Genomic DNA, 19,947 nt, shown 5'->3' on the forward strand with positions numbered 1-19,947 from the left:
AGTTATTTCAATGCTGCCTAATTCTGAAACACAAATTGTGTATCATGGTCATAACTTAGGCACAAGACCAGACCTGAAGCCACAATATTTGACCAAATACTTTAATTTCCACCTATGAAATAAACTTCAAAGGCAGGTAATCTTCTTTATTTTCACAAATAAAATGCTGCATTTCTGCCTCAGAAATTATATGTGAATTTTCCAAGCTCTTCACTTTGGCACAGTGGTCAAAATCTTCATGCATTTAAAAAGCTGCCAGTATAGCTCCTTTCGCAAAATACAAAGAATACTTGGTATCTGGAATTTTGGTATCTGGGAACTGTTGATAACTGATGTCTGTATTATATAATAATTAGCCTGGAGTGTATAATCAGGTTTTTGAGATTATGACATGCAACAAATGTAAAGAACAAAGTGTATTCAAAATTAAAATAAAATGTTTATAGGTCAGTATATGCCTTATCTCTGCAGTCACGTGCTATCTGAAGTATGGCAATTTTCGTATGAGATTTGATAAAAACTTTCATGGAGTTCTAAGCAAAAAAAAACCATCTGAAGGATGTAAGGCAGGTTCTACAGGAACACTAGTTCTCCACTGATTTGTGTCAGTGGAGACAGTTTAGAGAAGCAGTTAGCATCTATATTCAGCTACCTTCTAATAGGAAGACTGCTTGTTTTCGAAAAATCTTCACCAGAGTATCATCCAATTCAATTTCTTGTAGCTTAGAAATGAGCTGCTCCTCATTTCGACAAACCTTCTCTTGTGCATACAAGCCATCTGGCATTATTCGCTGCTGTCCCAGCCCTATCAACGCTACTTCCACAGCCAGCGTTAAGTGAGATTCCCCTTCTTCTAGGAACTTGTGTGCAGGCAGGTGCTGGTACTCCAGAGATTTGCATTGCCCCAGGTTTTCTGTAAAGGGTGACACAGAAAGGAAAACACTTCAGCAAACCATTTTAACCCATAATCTGCCTACAATGCCACATATACAAAAGCTTCCACCATTAGTATTACTATTTCAGAATTATTTAAATTATTAGCTAGTCTCAAAATACAACACTCCAATCTAAAATATGTAATCTGATTCCATATAGCAGAAATACACAAAAATAAATTGGTTTTAAATAATCCACTCAAGTAAAAATAAAGGTTTTCATTTTTAAACCACAAAATTTAAAAAAAGGCAGCTCCTCCAGCTTTGTGTTAATGAGGCCAAAATTGCAAGATCCATTCCAATTTCTTTCCCTACCCATTTCTATATTTCCTTAAAGCCCTGATGCACAAGAGGAAGGGAAAAGTGCTTTTACACCTATGTAGATGTCAGCTGAAGTTATTGGAATTGTGCAAATACAATAGGCCCAGGACCCAGGAACTCCTCACCTTTAATATATGCTCTGTTTGCTAGCACTCTTTTCAAGCTTTTAATTTGTTGCACTTGTGCTCATGATAAAAATGCATATTGTTAACATTAGAAGTCCTATTTTTAGTAACAATTACAAGCAAATCCCACACAGGCCAAGCCATAAACTGTTTTAAAGAGTGCTATCAATTCATTTGGCACTTCACAAACACAACATATGACAAAATGCTATTTCAGCTTGTAGTATTTTACAGTCTAATTTGGGAACAAAAAGTTGTAGTTGTCAGATGTAAGGAGAAGGGCAACTGCAAAAATGGAAAGGCTGAATGCACTTGGAAGATTGCATGTGTACAACAGGAAGCTACTTTTCAGCACACAATATTTTTATTTCATGGGGTTGCTTTGGTTTTTTAGTAACAGCAGAGAATCTGATTTCCAAATTTTTTAATTGAAATGTTTTCCAGAACTGGTGGGTAAGAGAGTAGAGATTTACTGAAGAAAATCTAATTGAATAAAAGGATTTTTGAGGCAAAACCCCAAGAAGATTGTGGATGCGTATATAAAAGAGCTTCAGGTAAAGTAATGAATCCAGTTTCTGTCCACACTAGTAGTGTTAAGAAGTTACCCCAAAGGTGGAAAGAGACTGAGAGTAAGGAATTAATCAGTTAAAATCCTGGGGAGCAAATACTGAAATTGAAATGGCTGTACGTATCCTATCCCTATCCTAAGTCATGTATTGATACAGCAACACTATTTTCCAACTCCTACCATTTATAGACTATATATGTTACTAATTTCAAGAGTTTTGTCATTGTTTTGGAATATTATGTACACTGTAGCTAAGAAACCCAATAACATCCAGGGCTGTCTTTAGGAGTGTTGCCAGCAGGTCGAGGTAGGTGATCTTGCCCATCTGTTCAGCACTAGTGAGCCCACATCTGGAGTGCTGTGTCCAGCTGTGGGCTCCCCAGCACATGGGCATGCTGTAGGAGATCCAGTGTGGGAACACAAAGATGATTAAGGGATTGCAGCATCTCTCATATAATGAGAGTGAGAGAGGTGGGATTATTTAGCCTGGAAAAGAGAGGGCTCAGGAGGATCTTACCAAAATGTATAAATATCTGATGGGAGAATGTAAAGAAGACAGTGCCAGACTCTTCTCAGTGGTATCCTGTGACAGGACAAGAGGCAATGGGCACAAACTGAAATACAGGAAATTCCATCTGAGCATAAGAAAACATGTTTTAACTGTGAGGGTGGTTGAACACTGCAGGAGGTTGCCCTGGAAGGTTGTATAGTCTTCATACTTGAAGTTGTTCAAAACCCAAATGGACACAGACCTGAGCAATGCGCTGCTCTAGGTGACTGCTACAAGCAGACTAAGTGGACTAGATGATCCCCAGAAGTGCCTTCCAAACTTAACAACTCTGTGATCCTGTGATTTCCTGCAATTTCTCAGAATGAGGACAGTGCAATGTATGTGCCGCTATGAAGTCATATTGGGTTTTATTTCAAACATGAAATATGGAATTTTCTTCAAGAATGAGTAACGGGTAACTTTTAAGTGTTTTCTTAGTTTATACATTTTCTCCCCCTTGTGCTTTCCTAAGGTATGCAAATGTGAGTTCTTATACTATAGAAACAATGACTTTGAAACTGATTCAAAAAGGCAAGACAGAAAAATACCTCCAGTAAAAGAAGAAATATACCAGACTGCTGCATTTTCTTGGTCTTACCCGTGAAATCGGAGAATCCATGGAAGCTGTCATCATCCACCCTGCAGGCTTCCATCAGGCTACTAAAAAGGGTGCCAATGGGGTCCAAAGGGTGTCCCACCCAGCCTTCAAGATTCGTTATTGAGGTTACTCCCCTGTGGAGAAGGTCTGTGGCAAGAAACACACACAGAGGAGGGAGTGAGGGAAAGAGAGCTCATGTAAGCCCATCAAAACAATTGCACAAGTGAAACTGCTGAAAATGCCCTCAGTACAGAATTCAAAGCATTTCCAGTAGCTTCTGCATAGAAAGAGAAAATAATATCTTTCAGGGTGAATTCACTGCCCTTGGTGAATATGTAAATGAGGAATAAGAAAAGAGAAAGAATGGAAGCCAAACTTTTTGGGCACTAGCAAAGCATATTATGGGTCAAAAATTTCAATGGCAATGTCTTTTGAAATCTCTTCCTTGATACTACTAGAACTCTTCTGAAAATGTCTGCTTGAAGAATTACAACAAGGACTTTTTTGGTAAAATTTTTAGAACAATTTGCTCACTCAAAAAGACACAGTACCCTTTCTACATTTTTAGGTTAGTCTGATAGAACTGAAATAAATTAAAATATTCTAAAACATGTTCCAATTTCATAAATTATGAGCTTATACAGAACCTCTCTCTCTCTCTTTCTCTCTCTGCACTAAACTCAGCATGACAGTTACTTAAAAAAAAAACCCAACTAATGTTTAAATAAGTTATACAAGAAAAATTGTCTTTTCATAGGATCAAGTGTATTTTTGGTCATTTTAAGATTTTAGTCCACAAATACCTTCATCAATATTTTTCTGTAGCCCTTACCCATTACTTGGTTAGAACACAGAAAAAACATTAAGTGCAATGAATTGGAGGAATTGTGATTGTGGTAACAGGAATTAGCTATTCCCCAAATCCACGTCATATGGCAACAACTCCCCTTGACACTCACAGCTTTTTTTCCTCCCAGACATACAAACACAAGTAAATGATGAGAGATCAGATGCATTATTGACTACCCTCTAAAAACTGTATACAAGCCATTACGGCTGCTCTGCTTCTCTGCCTGCCACACAGTAACTTGTACCTCCCTTCACTCTCTCTTGTTCACAAAGCATCATATACCTGAGTAACCATATGCATTAAACTTTTAAGCCCTGCTTTCTCCTATTTAAATTTGTGGGGCTACAAAATGAAACACAGACACACTGCCAGGATGGTAGAGGTTTTTTTAAAGTATCCACTGGTATGTAATATGAAAAAAAACAAGTAAATCATCCCATTACCTAACAAATAGTAAATACAATAGGTAGAAGTAAGGAATATTACCAAGAAGGATTCATCACGGTGACTTCTTAGTGATTCACTTTGTTCTGTTGTGCCTACTTATGAGCTTCTCTTTTGTCATGACAACCAAAGGCTTGGTCAGAGACATTTAACTTAAAATCACACAAGGGGCTCCATGGACATCAGATCAGCCACATGAATAAAAGCTAAGCAGAAGCATGGGGTGTTTGCTGAACAAAAAGCCTAGAGCTGGGCTGTAGCTGCAGTTTGCCTCTGGTTATAGAGACCAGCACACTTTATGGTATTAAAAGAGTCTTTTAAATATTCCCCATGAAATTAAATAACAAAAAAAGCAGTGAGTGACAACACAGAAACAACAAACTACTTTGTTTCAGGGCAGGATGGATCGCATTTCATGCATTTTTTAAAAACGATAATAGAATATTAGATGATAGCTACAGAAACTGCTCACAAGGAAAGGAATTTAACAGAGTTACTGAATGTCTACATGCTGCACTAGCAACTGGGAATGAAAAGGAGCACTATTACAACCAGCACGCTTGCAAAAGATTCCTTACACCTGCCAGTACGAACACACACAGTGACACAGGCACCACTCTTCTTAACAAAACAACATTAAAAAAAAAACTACTCAATTTTTCTGTGTGAAAAAAATACAGAGGTACATAGGAAATGCAGTTAATTTTTTTTTTTTTTCAGCTAGGTGCATATCTTTTAAACGCTCATTTCTGGGAAAACATCTGAACACACACTTGAAAAATTTACACATGTGATTTCACACTGATATTTTTGACTACAATGCATGAGGATACACACAGTTTAGAATAACAGAGAAGATCTAAAATAAAATTTGAATGAAAGGATTAGTGTAGCAGCTGAGAAAGTAATTCCAGTTTTTCCACATACACTCTTCTACTCTACTCTTCACAAAGCCATCCCCTTCTTCCACTGCCTCTTCAAACTACAAAGGTTCAAGAGCAGAATAATTTTGGGTTGCAAGGATCATGTGCTGCAGAAACTATATCTGAAGGAGAACACCCCTTCAAAAAAAACAATGGTAGTGCTCAGTAAAATACCACAAAATATTTTATAAGAAATGGCATTAAAAAACCCAAACAAAACCAAAAAAACCCCAGCCAATAAAAAACAAAAAAAAAAAAAAACAAAACAACAAAAAAAAAACAAAAAAAAAAACCCAAACAAACAAACAAAAAAAAAAAAACCAAAAAAAACCCAAAACAACCACAAAAATCCAATCCCCTCTCTATAGAGAAACTAAAATTTTAAGAGTTATAAGAGATTCTCTTGGAACACATTGCCAAATTTTTTTAGTCCAGATTTTGCCTCATTGTACCCTCTAGACTTACACTTCAGAATATAAAGCTCAGCAAAATTATAGATCAGAGAAAAAAAAATTAAACATCTGACATGCCAAATACAAGGTCACCGTGTAAACAGGGTGACTATTTTCATTGTGTAACCAAAACCTCTGATTGGAATAAAGGCCCTACCATGCCATATATATTGGAAAAGGCTGGCAAGAGCCCTGCACAGCTCACAACACAGTTTACAGAAAACCTCTGACATCCAGAATGTGACACCACTATCCAGACTGAAGAGTTAAAAAGCCATCTCTTTCACTTTAGTTTCAAAATCAGTTTCCTCATGTGAACTTCTGGGTGTTACTGTCAACTTACATGCCCTTGCCCTCCTCTTCCCCACATTTACCTTTTTTCTGAGCCCGGAACATTTCCAGCTGTTTCTGCTGCTGCCTCCTTAGCGTATTAACAATAGCTATTGCTAGCCGCAGTGCTTCTCGTGGGTATCCATGAGATCGTAATGCATCCACCCTTGCGCAGGCTGTAGGAACATGTTCTAAAACAGAAAAAGTAACTGAAGAATAGCAATGCCTCCATAAATGCAATGGCCTGTTTCCTAGGTTACTCAAAAGTAAAAGTTTGTTTCAATTTTTTCTGTTTTGTTTTGTTTTTGAAACTATGCAAGTTTCAAAAGTAGACTTAAAAGTAGACTATGCAAGTTTCAAAAAAGTAGACTTAAAGGACTACTTCTGAGCCAACATTTCAAGGGAGCCTCTGTTCTTTTTGCCAGGCTTTTCATCCATCTCCCCACCACCACCCCCCTCAAAATAATGCCATAGAAAATGAACAAAGCACCAAGTCATAGAAACATCGTTCCGGTTTAGCCACTTACCATGCCAGAGGGGCCACCCCTGAGAGTCAAAGAGCAAGTTTTCAGTGTCGTCATGGTAACAGTAGTTGGTGTATAGGTCACTGCTGAGGATATGCTGTAAGTGGCTGTCCTGCCAGTGCAGATCGCACGCCTCAATGGCTCGAGTAAACACTGTCCGATGTGGCCTGTTCGATGAATCTGTCATTTTCACAGATTTAGAAAGCTGAATCAGCTTTTACTCATTCATACATGAATCAGACATCACAGTATTCCTGTCTTCTGCCTATTCACCAGCCCCTAGCCAATGGCAGTCTGCTTTGCCCTCTCTCCACCAGGCAGCTCACAGATGACATTTCACATCCAAGAGCTCAGATGAAGTGTGTGCCATTCATCTTGCATTCAGAGAGAGATCTAGAAAGCAGCACAGCTGATGGCAGATAGGACTTTGAACAGAGAATTCCTAGAGGTGAAGGACTTTCAACAGCAAGTACAAACTAGAAAGTATATGGCACTCAAGCATTCCCTGTCTCTCCTTAGATACACAATTGTCAGAATAAAGGAGGCATAAACTGCGTAAAAGATTTGTAGTTTTTCTTTCTGAGAAGTGACACTAACTTTGAGCACTTGTATAACCTTGTTGGTCGTGAGCATAAACAAATAGTATTAATAAAGTGAGGTCCTGAAACTATGGGGCTGACATAATCCTCACTGGACATCTTCCTATGGCAAAATTTCTCTAGTGACATGGCACTGCATCTATCAATGCTCAGAAGTCACGGCAGAGTTATCAACAGCATGTCCAGGTTGGTCTAAACATGATGAGCAAGCAAAATACCTCTGTAAGGGGTCATTTGCTGAAAGAACTTATCTTCCTGGCTAGCTGTGAAATTTAATAACGAATCAAGTTTTTTTCCTTCACAGGTGATCTTCCAAGAAAAAGAAACAACAATAAACCCAACTAAGAGAAGATCTGCCACCTACCAAGAAATTTAATTATAACTTTATTGCAATTGTATGCAGTATGTATTATTACGGATGGTTTGAGGCTTATGAGCAGTTTTACCTGCAAAAACACCCTGCACTTTGCCTAGTTATTAGCAGTCATCTTTGTTTGAAGATGACTTTGTACAAAGCTTCTGTCAGGTTTGACAGTCACATATCAGATTAGAAAGCATGATATCAAGTACAAGGACACCTCCTCCAAGACAGCATCATTGCAGCTGCATGCTCCACACACCTAGTAATGCAGACAGCACATACAGAGCACATCCTACAGACAGATGCTTCAGTTTCTCACATACAAGTTTCATGTAGTTTAAAAAGATCTCTCTTTAAACAGCTATCAAGGCTTTGTAACTGCAAACAAAATAAAAACCTCAATAGCAGAAGGAATACTAGAGTATAGTCAAGCAAAAAACAATGGGCTTTTACACAACACACTTCAAGGACATTGAATTTTCATGCAACAATATTTAGAAGCACCAAGTGAAGAGTTAGAAGACCTAATAAAACACAAATACCTGCTCTGAAAGGGTTACAGCCCCAGTACCACATAAAAACATATATTTGTTCTTCTGCAAAGATAGCATTAGTACAAGTGATTTTCTCTGGTCAGTCCTCAACAAGAAAGTTACTTGTCCCAGGAAAGAGTGATGAATTCTGCAAGGCTAGAGTGTTTAAAAAGAAGTTATATGTTGCAGACAGTGCATACGTTTAGGCTCACCTTGGTTAGCATTTGCACCCTGAGGCAAAGCATTGGTTAAATTGGGCAGTTCGTTTCCATGGTTTCCATCTTCCCAGGGACAAACATCCACACTGTTCCATTTTTTCAGCTGTTTTAGCCAACTGGATTTCTGCTCCAACTTGCAGTGGGGATTTAAGACTATACACATCCACAGAGCACCTGATTTTAAAAAAATTGCTAAATTATGTTTTCTATTAAAAATGTAGCAGCCAATAACTAATTGCAAATTTCTACAGCATATATTTTTTCTCCATTCAAAGGCTACACTGCTTGCTTCCCAGCTATGTTTAACACCACACAGACTGAATTCCTGACACAGGCACTTGGGCTGGTGTGGCCAATCTGAAGCAGCTGAAAGATGGTACCAAGCCAGCCTTCTCAATTAAAAGGCATTAGTAGGTCTTTTGCATTAGAAATCCAGAGTTCCCAGTGTATGGCTTATCAGACAGGAATATCATTCAAAGGCAAAAAAGAATTCACATAAAGTTACAGAAGTTACATTATCCAAGTTTTTCTTCTAATTCCTCTATCAGAAGTGAATGTTGTTTTATATTAATGAGAACTATATATCTTTCAACTTCACATTACGGGAAACAAAGACACACATTAGTAAGGCAAGCACCTTCTAAACATATACTTTCGCTCTCAGAACCCATCGGAAGTACTCATGTAATTCATTCCCAAATGCATCTGGGTTTCAGACAACCAGTACACACTAGTTTTGTGCAGTGTGATAGGAATAAGACATTTTTACAGCAATTATTTCAGTAATTTGGTTACTCTAGAAAATTTGTTTTACATTTTTTTTTAGGGAGTTCCAAGGGAAGGCTAATTTGTGCTGACATATCACATACCACCACTTTGGAAACTGCTCCCTGAGACTGTATCTAGTACAGCAGGCATACATGCATCTGGGTATCTAGAGGCAATTTTCAAATGGAAAATCAGCTGTCCCTTCACCAGAAGCATGACAGAAGCATAAAGACATCTGAAAGTACTGTTTAGCAACAGTTCATTTGCTCATTAAGGACATGCCTTATACACTAAAAGAGTTCATGAGAATACGTTTAGCCTATACAATGTTCAAGACAGGCTGGAAGAAAGCCCAAAAGAATAAAAATGCAGCTGGTTCTTCTAGGATAATAAATATCTCCCATTCTGGGATTCTTTTGCTAAGTAAAAATGCAAAACTGATACCCACGGCACAGGCCATCACACCATATTCATTCCTAAAGTAGCTTAGGTAGGCCACAGCACAGAACCCAATGGAAACACAGCATGATTCTTAAGGTCTCCTGCTATTCAACACTAACATGTTGGGGGAAGCAATATTAAAAAGATCTGAAAACCAAAACAAAATACAGTATGTTACTCTTCAGAACACCAGAAAGACACTAAACTACTGCAGTTTATTACGGCACAGTAGATTAGAGTACAGCAAATTTTCTGGGTTCACGAAGTGTCTGAAACTTGCCATGAGGTTGAATAAGGCCAATACCTCTTTTAAAAACCTATTTTCTTATTTTAACATATTATTTTCTTTAGACACACTTGCCAGCACACTTCACTCTCCAAAAGGAGTCAAATTACAACTGGTTCTTATTATTAAGCATCAACGATTCAGTACTGCCCAAGACAGAATAACTATATTTCTTGAAATCTGCAAGACAAAACACAAGATGCAGCATATTGGAAAACCTTGGAGAACAGTTGTGGGCTTGCTTATTTATTTTCAAAATCAAGTATCACTTGAAGGCATTACACTGTACCTCTCAGTGTCTAACAAAAAAAAACCAAGCAAAACCAAACAAAAAAAAGCCCCAAACCAAAACCCAACAACAAAAAACCACCACCGAAGAACAACCAACCAAAAAACAAAAACAAAACAAAAACCCAAAAAAAACCCCAAAACAAACAAGCAAAAACCCAAACAAAAAAACCCCAACAAAATCAAAACCCCAGCAACCCACCATTGTAATACTTTGTAACTAGATTCCCAGTGTAGTCAGACTGATGCAAAAGCAAAGTGGAATATCTTAAACCCACTTGGTAAGTATTGCAATCATCCATCAATGCAGAACACACACTACTGTGTTGTACCATACCCCTACAGCATAAGTGGCCTTTTTTTTTTTCTCTACATCTGAGGAACACCACTAGAGGCAAGACAATTCACCAGCCTCCTAAGGAAGCTCCACTACCCATGTGGTACATCTATAAGGTAGGAGAGGGCAAGATAACCCAAAGGACTAAAATTCTTTAAAAACATCTATAGTTTCATATGGGAAACTATGTCAAGGTTAACTACCTTATTAGCAGTCATTGTCTCTGAAACTCAGGCAATTTTCATGTAAAGAACTAGTGTTTTTCCAATAACCTCCTCAAAATCCACTTAAAATTTCAATAGAACCCACAACTGCACCCAGCTCCTTATGACTTCAGAGAAAGATGCATGCAACATCTGAGGTCTCAAACAGCTTTGATGGTTGTTGATTCCCTGCAGGAAGAGGAGTCTGAGACAAAACTCCTTCACCAAAAGAAAAAAAGGAACAAAAAGAGCTCCCATAGTGCTACAAAGCCTACTATCTGGAAGAATGATGCATAATGCCAATGACCCTGCACTCTTCAATCTATTTGGATTTCTAGGTCTTTTTGGTTAACTTGGGTTTTAGTGAGGTTTTTTTTTTGCTGTATTTTTTTCCTTCTCCCCTCTCTCTGTCCCTGCCCCAAGCGTACGCATTTACCTCTATTCATATCCCTTCCTACTCCTGCTCCCTATACCCCCTCCCCTGACACATGCTCCATTTTGGCTTTTTCAATTCACTGATTCCTGCTCTGCTCCTCGCACTGAGAAGTCTGAGGAAAATGTTCACTTGTGCCCAGACTTTATCACATGTCAAGTGGAAGGAGCCTGGAGGATATTCTCATTTGACTCTGATGCTGCTCAGTGGAAGCCCTCTTGAACTAGCCCTTAAATGTCAACCCCAACCTGAAGGCGTACCCTAGACTCAAACAAGAGAGTTTCTATTTCTACCTCATGGCTCCCATTTAGGGAAACTGCTGACCGTGTTTACCATTTACTACAGAAAAGGCCTACAGAAAAAATGAAGGACAGGTACTCATAATTCACAAGAAAGGTACTGGAATCAATTTCCAGTGACTTCAGCCTAAAAACTGCTTTTGGAAACAGCTCATGCTCCAAAGAAACTGGAACACATTCCAAAATACATTCCTACCATTCTTAAGTTTACATGTTTGATTACATTTAATGATGTCACCAATGCAAACACCAATATGAACAAAAGTCTCATTAAAAAATAATATTTTTAAAAAGAGACACCAAAACCCCAGAGAAAGTAATAGTGTTTAGAGACTGCCTTTCTCACTCACATAGCTCTCTCTCATTCCTATCTCCTTTTCCCCAGATTTTTTTCCATACTTGTTCTCAGCAGGCTGACACATCTTCCCCTCACCCCAAACTGCATGCTACTAGAACACAACTGAAGTTCTTGTTTAAATTCCTGGACTCTAACCCATGTCTTTTCAGTACAAAACTCCCCACAGTACGGTGCCAGAACAATCACAATTCAATATACTGGAAGTTTTCCCCAGAAAATATTTGGAAAATATTACATGTTGCAACTGCAATTTGATACTAATTTCACATGGGAAAGGGTACTAGAACTGTCACACTGCAGTGAGGAATTGCCTATTTTGTTTCAACACTGACCTGAAAAAAGGCAGTTTTGCCAAAACAGACCTCCTTTTGAAAATGCATAATTATAATTCATCTTTACACCAAAAAAAAAAAAAAAAAAAAAAAAAAAAAAAAAAAAAAAAAAAAAATTACATGCAGGCCTTCCCTGTATGTACAAGGGAATATCAGTACTTTTATCAGTACTTTTATGTTTCTCTGGATACATCCATACCTTTGAATTTATGGGACAGCCTGTATTTACATTGATCAGGATTTAAATACACAAACTGAGAAACATTAAGAGCATTGAAAAGTAAAAGTAGATGTAGTACAGAACAGTAGGATCACAACACATCCTCTGTACACAGGTATCCATAAAGCTAAAGGAAGTGCAAGGGATGTGTATAGACCCTCCCAAGAGATTAAGCATCACTCATTTTTCATAAACCCTATTATATTTTACTCTTGCCTCAGTAAGTGGGAAGGTGGTGATGGAAACAACATTAGGGGGGTCCTAGGACACTGATCATTACCGAGGACCCAGCATACAGTTCTGCTCATCTGTTGGATTACACTCTTTTACACGCTTTTCCTAAAAACACCATGCTGTCTTTGTCAGGGCTCGGGTCAGCATTTCCACACTCAAAACACCTCTGTAATCAATTGCTAAGACTTCGCCTTTGCTTTGGAATTATACATTTCATATACTTTTGATCAAACAGTGCATTTCCAAAATTAAAATATTCAAGAAACGGGTGCTGTAACATTTCTTTGCCCTTTCCATCAATGCACAACTTCATCTTAAAACATAAGCTACAGGAGTAGTATTTGACCGTTTCAAAGAAAATGGAGCCAGGTAATCAACATCATTTCCTCTGCCAAGGGACAAAACAGCTTCAGCACCTGCTGCACACTTGCCATTGTGCCCCTTAAGACTAATCAATTCTATAACAAAAGCATAATCTTCCAGCATTGAAAGTGCCAGAAGAAAAACAATACTGGAAGACAGAACCTTTGAACGCTTTGAAGTACAAGTGTCAACAAAGGAGTTTAAAGTGGTTTACATCTGTATTTTAAACACATACTCACTTTCACTGGGACAGCCACTTGAAAATTTCAAAGAAGGTACTGTGTGGTGTTTATTGCTTCTGAATGAGAAGGACAAGTGCCTTCAGAATAACTGGCAAAGCCACTGCCCTTCTCCAGGCACGGAGAGATCTCCACCAGAACAAAGCATAATCACAAGTCCCACTGGAGACTGCTCCAATAAACAGTTGCTTTTATAGAACAGTAAAGATAGGCAAAGCACTTCAGGATTGTTCCCTCTTCAACTACAACATCACGGAAAACTATTCTCAGCACTCAGTTGCACCCAAGTTGCAATTTTATTCACAAAATTCCTTAATGCATTCTGGTTTCAATGTTTAGCCTTCAGAAAAGGTTTGCTTTGGGTCTTGTGTTTCTTGGAGAACAGAGCATTTCATTTTGCAGTAATTCATTCTGTTACTGAATTAAACTTTGATGTATTGGTCTTGACAAGTGCTTCATGCTGACTGTATTGTGTATGATAGCATAATCACTCCCCTTGCAGTTCACACTAGCTGGCTGATGAACACAATAGATTACCTGCAGCACTGATGGCATGAGGGAATCACTGCCCTTCTGCAGGCTAACCTCCAAGCACACATTTCAGAGAGGGGAAGTGTTAAACAGAGATAAAATAAAATGCCTAATTCCTTAAGTTTATCTTTCTTGCTGCCTGCTGCTGCTATAAGGGTTAAAGGCATCTGCATTTGGCTGCAACAGGTATTTGTATCTGGAGATTCTATTCTAAGTGATCAGTAACCACATGGTCCGATTTCTTCACCAAGTAACTACAAACTTCTGCTTTCTCCTTCTATGTTCAACTTTTAACACAATGGAATAAGGAACTAACCACACACTTTTGACATTTTGCATGAACCTGTTGTTCTGGGTTATGACCTCTAAAGAATGTTTTAAAAATTCCTGCATCTTTGCAGACACTCTGCCATTTGACCAAAGGTTTTCAAAGAACAGGGATTTGCTTGAAAGGTGCAGTTTACAGTGTGTCAGTGGACTATGATCTCCCCAAGAGAACATTAAGGATAAGTCACATGTTCATTAGATACAACCTGTATGCATCTATAGTACTCTATAACCTAATCACTGTAGCAAGACAGGTGCTATTAGTCTACAAAGCTAAAGAAAAGTATAAAGAACCTACAAATTAACCTCACCGATTAACTTTCCTTATATTTAGAAAACTATTTAATAATTTGTTTACAATCAATCAGCTGAAGGCAAAAGCACTGCTAATACTAACATACGCACTACAAAAATAGTCCTTTATCTTAACATAACTCTCCACAATTTTAACTACTTGCCAGTATTTACAGCTAGATGGTGAACACAAAGTATGTTCCTGACCAAAATATGTATCAGATATTTTACCAATTACTTTATCCAGCTATACACTCTCAGTAGTCACAGTCTATCTTCAGAGACTTCAAGAATTTTCAGAAAGTTGATGTGACTGTAACTATAAATGCATTAAGCTACTTATATATAAATTTATCCTTGAGATGAATTAATTCCTCTCACAATTAATTTTTAAGGAAGAGGCAGAAGAGGAGATGTTTGTCCAACAGAACAGGCTATTAATAAAGCAGAGAGATCAAAGTACCTCTCCTTCACAAAAAAAAAAACCAAACAACAAACCCCAAAAAACTAAACAAAACACAAAAAAAAACCCCACCAAAAGCACAGAGCAAGTGCAAACACTCCCTTGCATACTGGGAATTACAATTGCCACAACTATTTTCACAGAACATAAATAAAGCACTTTAACTGACCAAAGGAATACGTTTTGATTGTCTAGTTTGAATTCCTTCCTACACTTGTTTCCCAAGTCACTTTAATCTTCCAGTCCAAACATGACTGATGAGTTTTTACAAAAACAGCATACTTCAATTACAACTTCTAATACAAGAAACTTAGCATAGCACCTGACTAGGCAGCTTAGTGACTACTTACCACAATGCAAAATTCTAAGGTTATTTCTAGTTTTTTAGTTAAATTTCTCCAGCTCCAATTGCAATTTTCAGCTATCTTTTGTGGGTTTAGAACTGTCTTCCCTATAAAATTTTTAGTCTATGTAATAGATAAATTATAAAGGATTTCCTTTGTCTTGATTTGACACACCAAAGTGGACTGATATTCCTTCACCTCTCACTTCCAATTTTTGAGATTTTTTTCCAGTAGTCATTCAAGACAAAAAAAAAAGGAAAATAGCACAAGGATAGATGGCTGAACCACAGATAAAGCTCAGAAATCAGTGAAGACTCAGTAATTCCTCCCCGTGAATCAATCTATCACTTATCTCTAGCTCTGGTATTTACTAGAAGTGGCACTGGAAAACTGAATGGCAGCTTGATGTTACTGAAGTGTGAAAAAACACATCAGGGAAAAATAACACTAGTTATCAGCTTGGCTTAGAGCAAAACTCTTGTCCTTAATCTTTGCAGACATGATTCCACAGTTAGGGCTGCAATGAATTGTGCACCAGCTTCAATACACAACAGTTAGGACATTTGTAAGTAAATCAGTTCAACATCACAGGAACAAAAACAACAACTGCTTTAAGGTGGGTACTTAAAAAGAATCTGAAATACTTTCCATCCAACTAAACAGAATGGAAATGCAATTTTCTGTATAGCATTAAAAATAAACACCTCTGTTGCTTTGTTATTTTAAAAGTTTTAAAGGTCTTTTAAAAGTTTTCTAAGCCTTCTGATGTTTACATATTTTTACTGAAGTTCTTACGCACTGTTTATGTAAATAATGGTTGTTTTGTATTCTTCTTTGTGAGAGGAGAGAACTGATAGACTGTTGGTTTGACCAGTGTGGTTGGAGAGGTAGCAATTTCATCCTCCAATCCACTGTCACTTTTGCAATTCTATATATTGTGAGGTTAGAAATAAAAGTTACTTCCTTTTGCTCGTTTGATCTTAAGTGTTAGTGCGTTAGTTATTTCATATTGTAGTGCGACATCCCTCCAGCTATGCTTACACACTAAGGTAATTACTATGACCATTATCTCTGAAATATAAATGCCTCAGGATTAGCTCAGCTGGTTAGAGTATGGTACTAATAACACAAGTTTGTGGGTATGATCCCCATATGGGTCATTCACTTATGAGCTGGATTCAATGATCCTTCTGGGTCCCTTCCAACTCAGAATATTCTGTGAAATTACCTAAAAACATTTTACTGTCATACTCTGGCCTCACACACACCCTCATTTCAAATACTATTATGGCAATGTCAGTAATGGAGGAAGAAGGAAATGATCCCCAGAGAAGGTGGACAAAATCCATCTTTGCAGAACAGCAGCCTGGCTTCATTCACTGAGGAAATGAAGGTGACAGCATCAACCAAGACACTGTAGGGCCATAACAACAATTTAAGTTGTCATCCATAACTCAGGTCTTAGAACAGCAAAACTGTTGCCTGTGATGCTAATTCTGACCCACTGTTAATTTAGCACCTCCAACAACAGAAATCACTCAAAGACACTGACATAAATCAACAGCTTGTTCTGTGATAAAACAGGTGTTACCTTAAGTGCATGACCTGAGGGTACACGTGTTTGGTAAGACCATGACAGCTGACACCAAGCAATATTAATGTAACCACTACTTAAGCAAAGACAGCTGACTGGATATGATACAGTTTAAGACACAAATATGTGTAAGATACTACTCTACCTAGAAGGTCCCACAATGAAAGACCAAAGGAAAGGGTGCATCCAACCTCCCTTCAAAAACAGGGCTTCCTACAGCTTTCATTTCAAGGCCAGAAATGCTCTATGTGCAACTGACTAATCTATACCTAGAAATCTGAAGTTAACTTTATTTTCTACAAGTGGGTACTTTCTTTAGCTTTAAGGCAATACGTGATGCAATTCTAAGTGGGGATATTCAACAATATAAAGACAATATGCATATAAACTTGGCAGTAAATTTCATATTTAAGAGTCTTGCTGTACTGTTTTATAAAAACAATAAAATACAGAGGTAAGTAAATATCTCTACGACATGGTTGACCCTACAAAGGGATTGCATGAAGTATGCAGGTCCAGAAAAATGGTACTAGAGCACCAAAACTGTAAAAAATGCTTAACTTTATCCATTCTTTTTCATGCCAGCCCTGGAGTAATCATTAAATCTGGCACCAGGAAGGAATTTCTCTAGAGGCACACTGGCAACAACCATAGCTGCTTTTGTCCTTTTTCCCCCTCCACTTAAGCACTAAGCATAGATAATCTGTTCGGAACAGCTGGCATGTCCCATTCATACAAGTTTGTCTCTAACTGCAAAGGGAAGGAATGCCTGAGACAGAAATATAGATAGAAAATAGCTTCATTCAGTTAAGGTTAAAAGAATCTAACTTGCTGTTTTCTAGAGATGACTATAAACTTTTACAAGGAAAAAAAATCAGAGTGGTTTCCAAATTAAAAAAAAAAAAAAAACAACAATATTATTTAACACTTGATCATTAGTTTGCTCATGGCAAAACAGTAATTAAATCTCTCTTAATTAGTCTATAATGATTCCTTTCCTAACCTCAACATTTAGAATTAAGCTTTAGAGGAGGAGCAAAGTGTTACTTATAAAGGTCTAGGCATGATTTCTGTATCATGTGACCTTGTAAAATGGTACTTAACTTTTAACACAAAACTATATCATATACATATAGAAAATGGTCAAAATACCCATAAGTGTGAAATCAAAACAGACTATCAGCCTGACCCATCATTAAAAAGTCGTATACAATAGAGCAAAGTACTAGTGAAAACCTACTAAGAACAAAGCCATGTTATCCACCCAAGAAATTCCTTTGTAGAAATAGTCCATTTAATATGCTAGTATATATTTAGTATGTAACAATCAAGGATTGCAAGAATGTCACTGGGAAGAACTTTATCACATGAATGAAGCTTATTTTAATACCATAAGAGGTTCCTACACTTAAAACACTTTTGATTCCAATAGGTGGTTGAGGTAGAGAGATTATGCAATAAATATGGAAGGTACCCAGCTGAACATAGAGAGTACCATTTAAGTTCTCATCAACATCATAAAATAAGATGACCAAGAGAGACCTGGATCAGCATGAAGCAAAACCAGAACACATTCACCAATTCTGTTCACTGCCCTGCCTTGCCAAGGACATCTTTGGACACAAGCTCTTCTCCAGGACACCACCAACTTACTTCACAAGAAACTAATTCTTGATTTAAAAAAAAACAAAACTCTCTTCCCCCTTCAGAAGTTGTTAAATATCAAAATGGAGGAAATCTACTAGAAATGTTTGTTTGAAACATGCAAATTATTCAAAGTTTTTTCACCTTGAAGATAAACAATAGGATATGAAGATACAGAAAATGGCAGTTCACAGGAAAAAACCTGATTCTGTAATCTTCACGGTGACAAGGTGTTGGGCTCCATCATTCCATCAAGCAGTTGATACTTGTCTTAGATTTTTCTACTTGACTGCTTTCATCAGATTAAGCATCTGGGATTTAATTTAAGAGTTTCAGTTTTATTAAGCTGTCACAAGAGCAGCCCTACTCTGATAACAGTAGCTGGTCTAATTATGGCCTGGTTTAGGGTTGACAAGTACAGTGATTCATTCACAGCACATGAGAAGCAATAAAAAGTTGCTTTGCATTACAGCTTTAAAACTGTGGACACTTTTTCCATTTAATTTGTCACTTAGCTTTTGCTAAGAGGACTGTTAAACTGCAGTAAGAGGCAAATGGGGTTTTTAGTTTAAATGCAACCCCCATATTTAAATGATCTGTAATGGCACAGTGCTCAGGTGGGAACACTGTTGTTTCACAGCGGGCCCTGATGGTGACATGACTTTTGTATTCAGGTCCTGTATTATCCATGTGGCTAAAGGACTTCCAATTTCACTTCACAGCCAGAAGCCTGCAGAAAACACCAATTAACTTGCAGATCCCATTTGCCAACCAAACAGTCTCTTCCCAGTGTCTGGCAGAGCTCAACATCGAATTCCAAAACAGAGCCTCACAGCCATCATGACCCCTGGGTTGGAGTACCAAGTCAATTTTCCCCCTTCTTTTAGGGAAATCTTTTCATTTTTGATGAGAATAAGCAACTTTTACTTTATTTTTCATGGATGAGTATTAATGACTTACCCATCTACTAAGATTACACAGTCCATTTTTTTTTCTCTCTAGACTACAAAGAAAGCTTTCCTTCAAATCAGAGATCTCAGCTCAACATGTATCAGCAGGTATTTACTGTGCATTTCCGTTTCCATACTCCCATTTTACCAATACAATTTAATTAAAAGGCAAACCAAGGGGCTTCAGATAATTAATCATTATGACACCCTAAACTCTTTAACCATGGTCACCACGAGTCAAACATCTAAAGATCAGCATGTGAAATTTATATACTGGGATACCATTTAAACAGCAACATGAAGAATTCCAACTCTGCTTTAAACTCTGCAAAGTGGAATTCATGTATTACTGTGGCAAGTTGGAAGTAATCACCAGTGCATCACTGAAATGGCATCTAAATTCTCCCAGTTTGAGAAGTATCTGAGCAAGCCTTAGAGCTCTGACCTGTAACCTTTCTAATAGTATACCTCTGACATTCAATAAGCAGCATATAGCTCATCCCATTCCTTGATGTAGAACAGGGAAATCTGCTAGGCAATTATTATATTCTTACTCCCTATCTAGAGGTTTTAAAAAACAACTGCCTAGTTATGTGGAAGGCCTTTTTTTTTTTTGTTAACATGATGCTTTTGAATCATGAGTTGCTGAAGAAATTAGGACTTCGTAC

General features: G+C 37.6%; 1 protein-coding gene across 5 annotated transcripts in view; it reads right to left on the reverse strand.

Moving 5' to 3' along the window:
* The window catches only part of ZSWIM6 (zinc finger SWIM-type containing 6), a 108,036-nt gene that overhangs the window by 14,945 nt on the left and 73,144 nt on the right, over positions 1 to 19,947 (reverse strand). For all 5 annotated transcript variants that reach the window (XM_053969046.1, XM_053969047.1, XM_053969048.1 and 2 more), the window contains exons 5-9: positions 8,326 to 8,505; positions 6,624 to 6,800; positions 6,141 to 6,287; positions 3,098 to 3,244; positions 653 to 913 (exon numbers count right to left, since the gene is read on the reverse strand). In XM_053969046.1, coding sequence (XP_053825021.1) covers positions 653 to 913; positions 3,098 to 3,244; positions 6,141 to 6,287; positions 6,624 to 6,800; positions 8,326 to 8,505 — 912 coding nt within the window. The remainder of the gene's footprint in view (positions 1 to 652; positions 914 to 3,097; positions 3,245 to 6,140; positions 6,288 to 6,623; positions 6,801 to 8,325; positions 8,506 to 19,947) is intronic.

The sequence above is a fragment of the Vidua chalybeata genome, chromosome Z, assembly GCF_026979565.1.
Source record: "Vidua chalybeata isolate OUT-0048 chromosome Z, bVidCha1 merged haplotype, whole genome shotgun sequence".
NCBI classification, from domain to species: domain Eukaryota; kingdom Metazoa; phylum Chordata; class Aves; order Passeriformes; family Viduidae; genus Vidua; species Vidua chalybeata.